This window comes from Leucoraja erinacea, chromosome 23 (assembly GCF_028641065.1).
Source record: "Leucoraja erinacea ecotype New England chromosome 23, Leri_hhj_1, whole genome shotgun sequence".
NCBI classification, from domain to species: Eukaryota; Metazoa; Chordata; class Chondrichthyes; order Rajiformes; family Rajidae; genus Leucoraja; species Leucoraja erinaceus.
In genome coordinates, this window is record NC_073399.1 from 28,121,344 (window position 1) to 28,136,079 (window position 14,736).

Genomic DNA, 14,736 nt, shown 5'->3' on the forward strand with positions numbered 1-14,736 from the left:
CAAACCTACAGGGAGGAGAAGCCGTCCAAAGCCCATGGATACGCTGGCGTCTTGCTCACAATGGTGAGCCCCACCATGGGCCGAGGGGGTGGAGCACCTGTGCAACGCTCACCAAAGAGACTGGCAACACCCTTGGACAGGTGCGAAATTTATGGCACAATCCCAAGAATGTCGGCTGAAAGGATTACACCGCCTACAGGTGGCACCTGATCCATCGACCCTAAACAGGTTTCATCAGGATGGTGGGCAACTGGTCGCCATACCTTTGGTTTGGTGGACTTTGGGGTACTGTGTGATACATTATGGTTTTATCATTCTGCTGATCATTGCTCTATTTCTTGCGACCATTGTGTGTCTATCGAGGACAGTGAATGTTATCACGTATGATAAAAAGGAAGGAATGAAAGGGCTAATAGTTAAATCTAATATAGTTTACAACATGGAGACATTCTTCGGGTCTAGTAGAGCAAAATAATGGCTCGGTGCCAAGTCTGAATGACTTTGCAAATGATATGGAACCCAAACGGAGGACAGGTTGTCTTTTTAATAAAGAAATTAAGATGGAAACATGCAGTAATAACACGTGCTTCTTTCAAGGCTATGAAAAAGCCAAGATTGAAAAAATAGCTGACGCTGCAGAGATAAGCTGATTGGTTGAGCTTAATTTGGACCCAGCTTGTCCTATATTCTGAAATGCTATAGAATTTTTCAATCATGCCATATTCAGACTTGGTCGGTATGTTTTACTGATATGATAAATATATAACAACACAAATTCCTCATTGTTCGAGGACTGGAACCCGAGAAGCACCGAGCAATGTTTGTGCTCTTTAAGGTCTGATGAATCGATTAAAGATTGTCTTGGTTTACCTTTAACCAGTTTGTTGTTGCCTGCTTTTAAGAAACAAACTTTGACAGCACTTTTCCTGGTGAATGAAATACTTTTACTGTGGAGAGGCTCCGTGTCATTGGGGCTTTTCCCCTGGAGTGGAGGCTGAGAGGTGACGTACCTCGGGTTTACAAATATCGTGAGGGGCATAAATATGATGGATGGTGTCAGATTTTCCCCTCCAGTGTCGGGGACTCTTAAATTAGAGGGCATAAGTTTAGAGTGAGCAGGGAAACATTTGAAGGGAACCTGAGGGTGGTGGGTATATGGTCGGAGTGGACACGGTGGGCAGAAGGAGCTATTTTCATGCTTTGTGCCGCAATGACTGTTGTTAGTGTCGAGGTTGGATATCGGCTGTTTGATATTGCTACACTGCAATTATGTGCCAAGTTACAGTTTAAATTACAGATGTGGTTGAAATACCCAGTTGGTTGTGGTTTGTTAATAGACACTAGTATCTTCTGTACCTTCTACCTCACACACCATGGTGGCTGACAACTTGCAGCCGTGCCGTGCCGTGCCTGTTAAATGCATTCAATGTTGTGGTGTTAGATAATCAGTCCGTTGCTGTCAAATTTGCGGCACGATTATCGTAGAGTTTGCACAGACTATTGAACATCCACTTGTACTAATCCAACGGCAATCCCATGTTCTTCTCACCATGCTTCCGACAACCCGACTCCACCCATTCCCGAAGCATCTTCCACTTACCTTCACACTAGGGCCAATGGCCGGTTAATCCACCAACCTGCATGCCCTTGCGTTGTGGGAGGAGGCCAGAACATCACGCGAGAGCGTGCAAACTGCACGTGGACAGCGCCAGAGATCAGGATTAAATCCAAATCGGATGCTCTAAAAAAACACCACGTTTTTTTTTGTGTAGAAGTGGGAGCCAGTGCGTACACCAATTAAAAATGAAGTGACTTTAGAGTGCCCTTCAGTCCACCGTGCCCGCGTTGACTGGCAATCGCACCGTACACTAGCACTATCCTACACGTTAGGGACAATTTGCAATTTTACCGAAGCCAATTAATCTACCAAACCAATTAATCAAACCTGCATGTCTTCGGAGTGTGAAATGAAACCGGGGCACCTGGCGAAAACCCACGCGGTCACAGGGAGAACGTACAAACTCCATGCAAACAGCGCCCGTAGTCAGGATCGAACCCGGGTCACTGGTTCAGTAAGGCAACAGCTCCACCGCTGCACCACTGTGCCTCCCTTTTTAAACTTTAATTTGGCGTGGGAGAGATTGGTTACTGGACTATTCTCAATTAATTGTCGGAAGAAAGATCTGCTCATCTTTAGACATTAGACATCTATATTCCTCGACAATTTGTTTTTATTCATGTATCCAATGTTGTGGACTTGTTAACTTGTAATATAATAACTGAACACTGTCTAAACAAATGTTCTAATTCATTCACTTACGCTGTCCATTAGCTAAGCACAACTAATAAATATGCATGTCAGTCAGATTAGCTTATGGTCACGTGTACCGAGGTACAGTGGAAAGCTTTTGTTGTGTGTTATCCAGTTGGCAGAAAGATAATCCTTGATTGCAATTGAGCCATTTGCAGTGTACACATACATGATAAGGGAATAATGTTTAGTGTAAGGTAAAGCCATGTAAAGTCCGATCAAGGATAGTCCGAGGGTCACCAATGAGGTGATAGTAGTTCAGGACTGCTCTCTGGTTGTGGTAGGATGATTCAGTTGCCTGATAACAGCTGGGAAGAAACTGTGTTTAAGAAGGAACTGCAGATGCTGGAAAATCGAAGGTACACAAAAATGCTGGAGAAACTCAGCGGGTGCAGCAGCATCTATGGAGCGAAGGAAATGGGCGACGTTTCGGCACGAAACGTCGCCTATTTCCTTCGCTCCATAGATGCTGCTGCACCCGCTGAGTTTCTCCAGCGTTTTTGTGTACCTGGGAAGAAACTGTCCCTGAATCTGGAGGTGAGTGTATCTTTTGCCTGATGGGAATGTCACGTTAGAGGTGGCAATACACTGAACTGTCAGAAAAAAGCACCGTCCGAAGGCATGGGACAAGTTTGCACCATATATTAGTGAACTGTTCTTTTCTTGTGTTTTTCTGTAGTATTGAAACCGCAGCCACTGTCAGAGGATGATGCCCTGGTGCATAATTATATTCAGAATTATACTCGCTGGAGCCCTGAGGGATGGACCCTTCGGTGAGTATGAGGCAGCTGCTTTTGTTTTACAGAGAGAGAGAGAGAAATATAGAGAGGGAATAAAGTATTATACAATGTTTGTAGCCTTAATATGTGACTCCCCCTTCACACAGACAGAATAATGTTAGTACACTTTATCCTTGTGAAACCTTAAAGCGGGCTGACGGAAAAGTGGTAGCATGCACTGAAAGACATCTTCATGACCATCTTGTCTTGGGGGGAAAAAATTGCCAAAACTTGATTCTTGGGTTACAAGAGAGAAAGAGTTTAATTCTTGTGTACCGGCAATGGAACTGTAACATTAATTCCTGCAGCTTAGCAGGCCCATTAATACAATAATACACAGATAAGTGATAGGAGCTGAATTAGGCCATTCAGCCCATCAGGGCTACTCTACCATTCAATCATGGCTGATCTATCTCTCCTTCCTAACATTCTCCTGCCTTCTCCGCATAACCCCTGACACCCGTGCGAATCAAATATATGCAAAAAATATATGTAAAATAATTAATAATAGTCAATTAATAATTAACAATAGTCAATTAATTATCTGTAATACCTGGTAAACCTAACCTTGAGAGCACAATTGTTTAGAATGGTGAAAGGGGACCTCATTTTAATGTATCAAATAGTAACAGGCCTGGATAGAGTGGTTGTGGAGAGGATATTTCCACCAGTGGGAGAGTCTAGGACCAGAGGGCGCAGCCTCAGAATAAAAGGACGTACCTTTAGAAAGGGAATGAGGAGGAATTTCTTTAGCCAGTGGTGAAACTGTGGAATTCATTGCCACAGATGGCTGTGGAGGCCAAGTAATTGGGGATTTTTACAGTGGAGATTAATAGATTCTTGGTTTGTAAGTGTGTCGGGGGTTATGGGGAGGAGGCAGGAGAATGTGGCTGAGAGGGAGAGATAGATCAGCCATGAATGAATGGCGGAGTAGACTTGATGGGCTGAATGGCCTGATTCTGCTCCAATAATTTATGAACCTTTTGAACTTAAAAACAAAATAGGTAGTGCAACTCAAAACAAAGTCCGTAGTAGATCATAGTTGCTAAGGCAGGTTGTGATTAGTGTTGTGCAGTGTTGCTGGGAAAAAGCTGTAGTTACTCTTTTCCCTTAATATAAATTCTCTGGAGTGGATGTGAAAGTGGGATGAAATAGAACTAGTGTGAATGGTTAGCATGGACAGTGGGCCAAAGGGCCTGTTTCCATTGATCTCTCTGTCAGTTAAATATGGTCAGGCTGGGAGTTGAGAGGAAAAGGAAAAACTGGTGGGGAAAATAGCATTGGCAAGAAGGAAATTAAAATATTGCAAGGGCCAGATCCAGCTCACCTGAAGCACTCTGACTTGGGCACAAGTCCTCATTTACAGAGAACCAAGGAGCTGCAGATGCTGGTTTACGAAAAAAGACACAGTATTGGAGTAACTCAGCGAGTCAGGCAGCATCCCCGGAGAGCATGGATCAGTGACGTTTTGTGTCGGGACAGTTCTTCATCACTTACGGGACTTGTTAATATGATCTCAGACACGGTGGGGCTGCGGTAAAGTTGCTGCTTTACAGCGCCAATGTTCGATCCTGACTACGGGTGCTGTCTGTATGGAGTTTGCACGTTCACCCTGTGACCGCATGGGTTTTCTCCGGGTGCTCCGGTTTCCTCCCACATTCCAAAGACGTTGCAGGTTTGTAGGTTAATTGGCCTCTGTAAATTGTGCGCAGGTTAGCACTAGTGTACTAGTGATCGTTGGTTGGCATGGACTCGGTTGGCTGAATGGCCTGTTTCCACGCTGCATCTCTAAAACTAAATGGTGCCCGAATGGTCACTTGCGATGTGCACTGTGATTCAATGGTGTCCTCAAGGTGGGAATAAAGTCCAGTTGACTGGAAATGCAATTATTAAATATATGTTGAGGAAAAGAATGATGTGCATTGAAGTCAAAGTGTAAAGGACACCCAGGATATCTGGCGGACATTGATGTATGGCACCAATCAGAATTTCATACAAACACTTACTGAAACCCTGCCGTGAGCTGTGATTAACCTTCAGTGACTTCCGCTGTGATTTTACACTGTACCGCGCTAACTTTCTATTTCAAGATACGGCATGAAACGGCAGAGCATTATGCAAATCCTTGTATTAAATAACTGGAGCCTTTAATTAGCTACAAAGTTGGAAGTTTTAGCCAGCTAAACATCGTGACCTTTGACGAAAATCCTCCAGGCAAACTCAAGGGGATTCAGATTCTGATGCAGTTCCACGCACAGATGGAAGACCGAGAATAATTGAGGGAAATGTTTCAACATGGGATAACCGGGATTAGATTATTAATTAAAAATGACGTTTGTAAAATTGCCCTTTTGTACCTGTTCCGACCTTGTAATATCTGGGCCACACGGGGTTAATATCCAGGTTATTGGTGACGGTAATAAAATGATTTGCATTGATTTCCTGACATAATAACAGGTAGACCTGCCCCCACAGGGCGTTCTTCATGACTCACATCACCCCATAGCATTTCTCTGTCAACAAATCACTTTAAAACATTTGTTTACTTTAGAATTTTTAGTTTGTAGATGCAGTATGGAAACAGGCCCTTCAGCCCACCGAGTCCACGCCGACCATCCATCGATCACCCGTTCACATTAGTTCTATGTTTTCCCACTTTCTCATCCACTCCCTGCACACTAAGGGCAGTTTACAGAGGCCAAATTCATCTACAAAGCCGCACGTCTTTGGGATGTTGGATGAAACCAGCAAAAACGCACACGGTCACAGGGAGAACGTGCAAACTCCACACAGACAGCACCCGAGGTCAGGATCGAACCTGGGTCTCTGGTGACGGGAGGCAGTAGCTCATCCCGCTGCGCCATTGTGCTTTTCTGATAGAATAGAGAGGGAGAGTGTCCAGATTAATGCATAAAAAGTAAGGTCCCACTAAAGCTCTCAGTGGGGTGGGAGGAGGGGAGGAATGGGAGGTGTGGGGGAATGGGGCAGCGGGTAGGGGAGGAAAAGGGGGGGGAAGGGATTAAGAGGGTAGGGGGAGGGTGGGGGGGGGGGTGGGGGATGTGGGAGGGCGGAAGGAGTGGGGGTTAGAAGGTGGTGGGGCGAGGCAGGAATAGGGGATGGGGTGGGGAGAGGGGGTAAGGGGGGGGGTAAATGGCAAACGGGGGGGGGTAAAGGGAGGAGTGGGGGGATGGGAGTTATGGGAGAGGGCGGTGAGTAGTTTGCTTTTGGTCAAGGAATAAATTGAACACAAGGTGAGCTCCGTGACTATGTTTGAACGATGCCACGATGTACAGAGCATCCCCTAAAACCAGGTGGGATTTTTGGTCAATATTTCAGCTGAGAGATGACCAGTGGTCACCGTATGATTCCCTCACACTGCCCTGGTGCCGGGCAGCATCACCCTCTGACCAGCTTACCCACAATCTTTGCACCTACAGATACTTGCTTTAGATCTACCCTACCAAGTGGCTATTAGCCCGAGCTATAAGGAGAGACTGGGCAAACAAGGATTTTATTCCTTGGAGCGCAGGAGGCTGAGGGGTGATCTCGTAGAGCTGTGTGAGATGATGAGGGGGAAAAGATAAGGTGAATGCACAGAGTCTTTTACCCAGAGTAGAGGAATCAAGAAGCAGAGGGCACAGGTTTATGTTGAGTGGGGAAAGATCCTGAGGGGCAACCTTTTCATGGTGGGCCTATGGAACGAGCTCCCAGAGGAGGTAGTTGAGGCAGGTACTGTAACGTCAGTTAAACAGACACTAGGCCAGGTTCATGGATAGGAAAGGTTTAGAGAGATGTGGGCCAAACGCAGACATGTGGGACTAGGTAGATGGCCACCTTGGTTCTCATGGATTAGTTGGGGGAATGGGCTTGTATCCATGCTGTACGACTATGACTCTAAACCACTGTCTGCTGTAATAAGTAACGGGTTGTTCCATTCATCAGCTGCTTTCTCTTCGAGCTGACGGACTGCATCGTTGAGGATTTCTCTGTCAGCTTTGCGCGTGAAGTGGAGGGTGCCACGGACGTGCACTTTAAATGCAGACTGGGAGAAGTCAAGGTAACCGCTTTAGCCAGAGCGTATGAAATAAATGAGATGAGAGATGTAGTAATTACTGTCCCAATTTTGGCTGCTGTATGATGGGGTGGTGTTTGCTGCTCAGATATTGGTTCTTGAGCCATTGCATTTATTTATGCCGCAACATCTGACTGTTGAATCTTTATAGTGTTGTTGTCGATTAAAGGCCACCATATAGACGTGGGAGAGGATTGGCTCCATCCACTCTTGAACCAACTGTAAAATGAAAAGATTTCCAATGCTGTTGGTCTGAGTCAAGTTCTCGTTTATGTTGTCATTGCATAAGTGCCGGGCTGCACTTTTATACTGGGTCACTTGTGCAGGGCTTGAGGGAGGGCCAATGCTGAGGAGGATTGAGGATATTAAACGTCGCGGCGATCAAACGTGACGCCGCGGGAGGCTACACGGAACGGTTGATTACATCATCGTACCACAACCAGGCAATTTAGCTCTTTTTAAAAACTTACCCGGAGAATCAGCTCCCAGCAAATCATCCATTTCCAACTGGTTCTGCACTGTCTGCACATCCCCCAGATGCAAAAACATCGGCTTACGATAGTTCTTATAAAAGTTTAAAAAAACACTTACTTCAGATTACATGTACAGAGTCTTTTACGCAGAGATAGATGCATCCATAGTTGCTGCCTGACTGTCTAAGATCCTCCAGCACTTTATGTTTTGCTCAAAATGTTTCTGCACTATATCTCTAACGTCTAAAGCAGCACAAGGCGGTCACGGGGGAGAACGGGCAAACTCCACACAGACAGCACCCAAGGTCAGGGTGGAACTTGGGTCTCTTACATTGTCAAAGATGTGTGGGTTTGTTGGTTAAATGGCATCTGTAAATTGCCTCTGATATGTAGGGAATTGATGCAAATGTGGGATAAAATAAAACTAGTGTGAACAGGTGATAGATGGTCGACATGGACCTGGTGGGCTGAAAGACTTGTTTCCAGGTTGTATCTGAAATTGAAAACAAAGTATGAGCTGACTTATATCCAGCTCAAGACTCTGAACATATATTAAAGTGATTCTACGATCCTTTCTGCGTTTAGGATTTTAATCCTGATCGCAGGTGCTGTCTCTGTGGAGTTTGCACTTTCTCCCTGTGACCGCCTTGTGCTGCTTTAGACTTTAGAGATACATTGCGGAAACAGGACCTTAGGCCCACCGACTTCACGCTGACCAGCGATCGCCCCCGTACACTAGCGCTATCCCTCACATTAAACTTTGCAGAAGCCAATTAACTTACAAACCCGCACATCTTTGGGATGTGGGAGGAAACCGGAGCACCCGGGTAAAACCCACAAAGTCACAGGGAGAATGTTCAAACCACGCAGACAGCACCCGTAGTCAGGATCGAACCCCCGTCTCTTGCTTTGTAAGGCGGTGCATGTTGCTGCTTCACAGCGACAGAGACCCGGGCTCGATCCTGACTACAGGTGCTGTCTGTGTGGAGTTTGTATGTTCTCCCCGTGACCCCATCTCCTCAGAGTTTCTCTGAGTTCTTCGGTTTCCTCCCACACTCCAAAGACGTAAATATTTGAAGGTTAATTGGCTTGGTATAAATGTGACTTGTTGCTAATGTGTGTTGGATAGTGTTGGCGTGCAGGGATCGCTGGTCGGTACAGACACGGTGGGCCGAAAGGCCTGTTTCCGCGCTGTATCTAAACTAAACTAAACTCTACCATTGCAATAGACACAAAGCTGGAGTAACTCAGCGGGGCAGGCAGCATCTCTGGAGAGAAGGAATAGGTGATGTTTTGGTTTAAGACCCTTCTTCAGACTTCAAATTACCACTGCAATACTGTGCTGCTTTAATAATAGGAAATATATTTAGTCAGTCAACCTATGCAAATAAATGATCTGTTCTCTTTAAGATTCTAGATGCTGCCAAGTTGAGTGTGGAACAGTACCCTGTTGGGAAGCTTACCTTGTCCAGTATCTTGTGGAGGAAGGTTCAGGAAATGGAAGACCAGCTCTCTCTCAGTGTCACACTGCGATGGACCTACCCTCCAAACTCAGCAAGCTACTTCAAGATATACAGTCAGGCCACAAGCCACTCTGAAGACCACAGGACAGATGACTCGGAGCTGACGAGCATCGGCCGGACGAGTGCTAACCTTTACCGTGTGGTGGATCTGCGAGTTGCCAATGCCACTGGCGGTGAGGTGCGGCAGACACAGTTTCTGATCCAGCCAGTGACCCGGGCAGGTTTTACGGTGGATCGATCAGCCTGGGGAAAGGCAGTTCTGACCTACAGTCACCCTCAGTGAAGAAACATTGAGCAGTAGCCACCTGTGGCTGCTTGAACGCTATTTAATTTCCCTTGCTTGGCATTAGTGGCTGGCACTTTGCTGCAGTTGTACTGGTGAAACGTGGACCACTTTGCAGACACGACGAACTGCAGGTGTTGGCTTACAAAATAAAGACACAAAGTGCTGGAGTAACTCAGCAGGCCAGGCAGCATCGCTGGAGAACATGCTCAGGCAACGTTTTGGTCAGGACTCTTCTGAGAGAGAATCAGTCTGAAGAAGGGTCCTGACCTGAGACGCCCCCTATCCATGTTCTCCCGAGATGCTGCCTGTCCTGCTGAGTTACTCCAGCACTTTGCGTTTATCTCAAGTGTAAAGGAAACTAGACGTTGTCCATAGTCCTTTAACTAGGTCTTTATTTAAACACTAATAACACACGTTCCAGTACTAACCACAACTGGTCTACACACGTACTGGAACCCAACAGGGAGGGAACATGCAGACACTACAGTTATACTATAGAATGTGGGAGGGACGATATGCTAATGAGGTAGTTACATATATGGTTGCATGCATAACCATCTACATCCCTTCCCGTAAGATAAATAGCAGCAGCAGGCAATTATACAGACCTGCACATAATAACAATAATGGTCAGTGAACATCTCAAACTAAGCATAATCACCATACCGATCAGGGGCCCGCACAACTCTGCCAGAGCGGGTCCGTACACCACCCTCACTCCCCTCTCCCAAAGGCAAAGGCAGCGAAGATCGGGGGGACGGAATAGGCAGTAACGCAGGACGGGGACTAGAAACCGGCGAGGCAAAAAACGAACTAGAAGGGGAGGACGAAGAAGAAGAACCGACAGGAGAGGACCGTGGGGAAAGAACAGGAGAGCCGAAATCAGGTTTCACAGGAGCAGGTTGGGTAGGCGCAGGAATGACAGCAGGGGCACATGGGATAGCCCGAGGAGGAGGAACAGGTAAAGGAGTGGATGTGGACGGGAAAGAGATCGGTGGGGGAGGCTCACGGACAGCACGCAAATGCTGGCGACTGCGACGATATACAGTGCCCTCGTAATCCACCAAATAGGAGCGAGGGGAGTCAGCCAGCCCTACAACAGTAGCAAGTTTGGAAAAACCAGTAGAAGTCTGCATGCGAACCACCTGGCCCGCGGAGAGGGAAGGTAGAGGACGACAAGACTTGTCATGAGACCGACGCTGGATCTCATGGCGATGAGAGATGCGGCGGTGGACCGCCTCAGGGGAACGAACCACAGGAGTCAGGGATTGTTGAGAAATAGGCATAGGAGGACGGAGGAAGCGAGACATGAGCCGTTGGGCAGGAGAACCCAAAACCCCATCGCGAGAAACATTACGCAAATTCAAAAGTCCTTGGTAAAAATCACAATTTGATAAACGAGACTGTTCCAACAAAGTCTTAGCACTGCGCACAGCACGTTCTGCCAGCCCGTTGCTCTGAGGGAATTCCGGGCTGCTAGTGTAATGGGCAAAGTTCCACTTAGTCGCAAAGGCAGCGAACTCAGCACTAGTGAACTGCCGGCCGTTGTCAGTTTGTAGCTTCACTGGAGAGCCAAACGTGGCAAAGTGACGGCGCAGCTTACTGATGACCATCTCCGAGGTGATGGTGGGAAGAAGGTCCACATCAAACCAAGATGAATATGAGTCATTGTGCGAGAAGCAAACGAGACAGGCAGCAGAGAATCCCCTTCGCAGAGCTGCATGCAGGCAGCACCGAGGCCAAAACGGGAAGCATCACAGGTCACGACAATCGGCAGCTTGAGGTCAAAGAATCGCAGTACAGGAGTGTCAATCAGCTGCTTTTTTAAAGCGTCAAAAGGACAGTTGGTGTTGTGGGCTCCAAGACCAGGCAACTATCCCCTTCGCTGGAGGCGTGGGTTCGGATCCCACTTCTGACACCATGTAAAGGAAACTAGACGTTGTCCATAGTCCTTTAACTAGGTCTTTATTTAAACACTAATAACACACGTTCCAGTACTAACCACAACTGGTCTACGCACGTACTGGAACCCAACAGGGAGGGAACATGCAGACACTACAGTTATACTATAGAATGTGGGAGGGACGATATGCTAATGAGGTAGTTACATATATGGTTGCATGCATAACCATCTACATCAAGATTCCTGCAGCTGCATTTTCTTGTGTCTCAACAGAACAGTTCATGTGATAGGAGAAGAATTAGGCCATTTGGCCCATCAAGTCTACTCCACCATTCAGTCATGGCTGATCTATCTCTTCCTCTCAACCCCATTCTCCTGCCTTCTCCCCAGAACCCCTGACAACCATACTAATCAAGAATCTATCTATTTCTGCTTTAAAAATATTCACTGACTTAACCTTCAGACCAGAAGGCTGTGGAGGCCATCGTTACACTCGAGGTGGATGTTCTCTGATCCTGTTTTTTCAATGATACCCGGTAAAGTCATACAGCAGACCTTACCCAGGCAGCACGCAGAATCGGCATATTTCTGGAACCAACAAAGTTACAAAATGTTGATTGGTCCAGGCTGATCTTCCTGCAGCGACCACTCTGGCCCACCACAGCACGTGGCTGCAGATGGCCTCCTGCTGGGTCCCCCTTCATTTACAGAGCCCCCCCACTATGTTCTCACTCTGCCCCCCACACCATCCCGCTGGGTTTCTCTCGACGGCCCTCACCGCTCTCGTTTGGCTGCGCTGTGCATCTCGTCTGCTTTCTCCTGAATTAATTTCTTAATTTTTAAATAAGTTAAGAATACCTTCCTGGGGAAGATATATCTTGAATAAAACATCATTGGAATAGATGTGTATGTTCCTGGGAACTTGGGAAGCACGGCAGAGTGTTATAAAATAAATAAGTGACCCTTCCATCATACCGTTGGAGGGCGACATGTTGAAAAGGCACGGTTTTTGAAACTGAGTGCACCTCGGCCTAGCAGGGAGCTGATCATCAATCACGCCTTTAGGTCTTTCAAATAGCAATTATGGAGCCGCTTTCAGTGAAGAAAAACATCTCGAGTCACATTTCCAGTGGTAATTTTTATTTGAGAGCAAGAGGGAGAGCTTTCTCGAGTGCATAAATCAAGTTTAAAACCAGGCTGCCTGCGATCTCTGACTGGCAACTGGAACCTTCAGAAGAGGCAAGTCCATCTGAAAATGTTCTCTTTGTAGCAAGTTCCCCTTTGTGGTAATACCCACTTCATCCATCAGCAAGGATTGATGCCACGGAGAACCCACGTACAGCATGGAAACAGGCCCTTCAGCCCTACTCATCCATGTCATGTTCACAAGTTATAGGAGTAGAATTAGGCCATTCAGCCCATCGAGTCCACTCTGCAATTCAATCATAGCTGATCTCTGCCTCCTAATCCCAATTTCCTGCCTTGTCATAATCCTTAACACCAATCTAATGAAGAATTTGGCTATCTCTGACTTAAAAATGGCTTCCACAGCTCTCTGTGGCAATGACCTACCATCTGACCAAAGACCATGTTGATAGTGAAAACTTTGCCTGCTAGTCCAAATACCCTCCGAGACCTATTATAGTACCCTCTTCAACTGCCACTTCTGGCAGCTGATTCCATGTACCCACCACCACCAAGTTGCTCCTCAGGTCCCGTCTCACCTTACTCTAACAAACCTGGATAGATGAACTATAGAGAGTATCAGGAAATATCCCCCTCGAGTTAACCTTCTGACTTTTTCTATCGAGACACAAAGAACTGCAGATAGAAACATAGAAATTAGGTGCAGGAGTAGGCCATTCGGCCCTTCGAGCCTGCACCTCCATTCAATATGATCATGGCTGATCATCCAACTCGGTATCCTGTACCTGCCTTCTCTCCATACCCTCTGATCCCCTTAGCCACAAGGGCCACATCCAACTCCCTCTTAAATATAGCCAATGAACTGGCCTCGACTACCCTCTGCGGCAGAGAGTTCCAGAGATTCCACTGTGGTGGTGGGCCTGATCTCAGACAATGATGAGAGGGCCTACCGGGAGGAGGTGGCTGATCTAGCACTCTGGTGCCAGGAGAACAGCCTCCTCTTGAACATCAAAAAAACGAAGGAGCTGATCATGGACTTTAGGAGGGCACATCATCCGAGGACGTACACTCCATTGAGTATAAATGGGGATCCTGTGGATAGGGTGAACTGTTTTAAATATCTGGGAGTCCACATCTCTGAGGATATGACATGGTCATCACACGCCTCAGCACTGGTGAGTAAGGCAAGGCAGCGCCTTTACCACCTCAGGCAATTGAGGAAATTCAGAGTGTCTCCGAGGATCCTACAGTGGTTCTACGTAGCGGCGGTGGAAAGCATCTTGTCCGGGAACATTACCATCTGGTTCGGGAATTGCTCTGCCAAGGACAAGAAGGCTCTGCAGAGAGTAGTGCGTTCGGCCGAACGCACTATGGGAACCTCACTCACCCCCCTGCAGGAACTATACAACAGGAGGTGCAACTCCAGAGCAAACAAAATCATGAGAGACCTCTTCCACCCCTGCAACGGACTGTTCCAGCCGCTACGGTCAGGCAAACGCCTCCGTTGCCATGCAGTGAGAACGGAGAGGTTGAGAAGGAGTTTCTTCCCAGAGGCAATTCGGACTGTAAACGCCTTTCTCACCAGGGACTAACTCCACAGAACGTTTTTCCTTCTATTATTTATTATGTAAAATAATATGTGTGTTATGGTTGTGTTTATAATTTGTTTGGTTGTTTTGTTCCGCGAGCATTGCCACTTTCATTTCACTGCACATCTCGTATGTGTATGTGACAAATAAACTTGACTTGACTTGACTTGACTTGAGATTCACCACTCTCTGTGAAAAAAGTTCTCATCTTCTCATCTTCTCAGATGGTGGAACCTTAAGCAAAAACAAAGCGCTGGAGTAACTCAGTGGGTCAGGAAGCTTCTCTGGAGAACATGGATAGGTGACGTTTCGGGTCGGGACCCTTCTTTAGACAGAAGAAGAGTTTGAAGACTGATACCGACCCGAAACGTCGCTTATCTATGTTCTCCAGAGATGCTAACTGACCGGCTGAGTTATTGTCTTTTTTTTGCAAACCAGCATTTGCAGTTCCTTGTGTCTCCAGTAATAGCCTAGACATTTTAGTATGGAAATGCTGGAGTTATTCAGCAGGTATCATTGTGTATTTGTGCATCTTAAAGTAGCATGTCTGATTTTTATGAAGGTGATTTTATTCTGTCCAAGGTCTAATAATGTTATAAAGCAGCAGGTGTAGCTATTTTTTAAGTAATTAATTTAAAAAGACCTTTTGCTTTT

At 46.6% G+C, this 14,736-nt stretch overlaps 1 protein-coding gene across 1 annotated transcript in view; it reads left to right on the plus strand.

Annotated features, from left to right (window-relative positions):
* Positions 1-9,805, plus strand: part of engase (endo-beta-N-acetylglucosaminidase) — a 48,069-nt gene extending 38,264 nt beyond the window's left edge. Inside the window, exons 11-13 of the mRNA XM_055654187.1 lie at positions 2,991-3,084; positions 7,033-7,147; positions 9,046-9,805. Coding sequence (XP_055510162.1) covers positions 2,991-3,084; positions 7,033-7,147; positions 9,046-9,441 — 605 coding nt within the window. The 3' untranslated portion in view covers positions 9,442-9,805. The remainder of the gene's footprint in view (positions 1-2,990; positions 3,085-7,032; positions 7,148-9,045) is intronic.
* Positions 9,806-14,736: the final 4,931 nt, after the last annotated feature.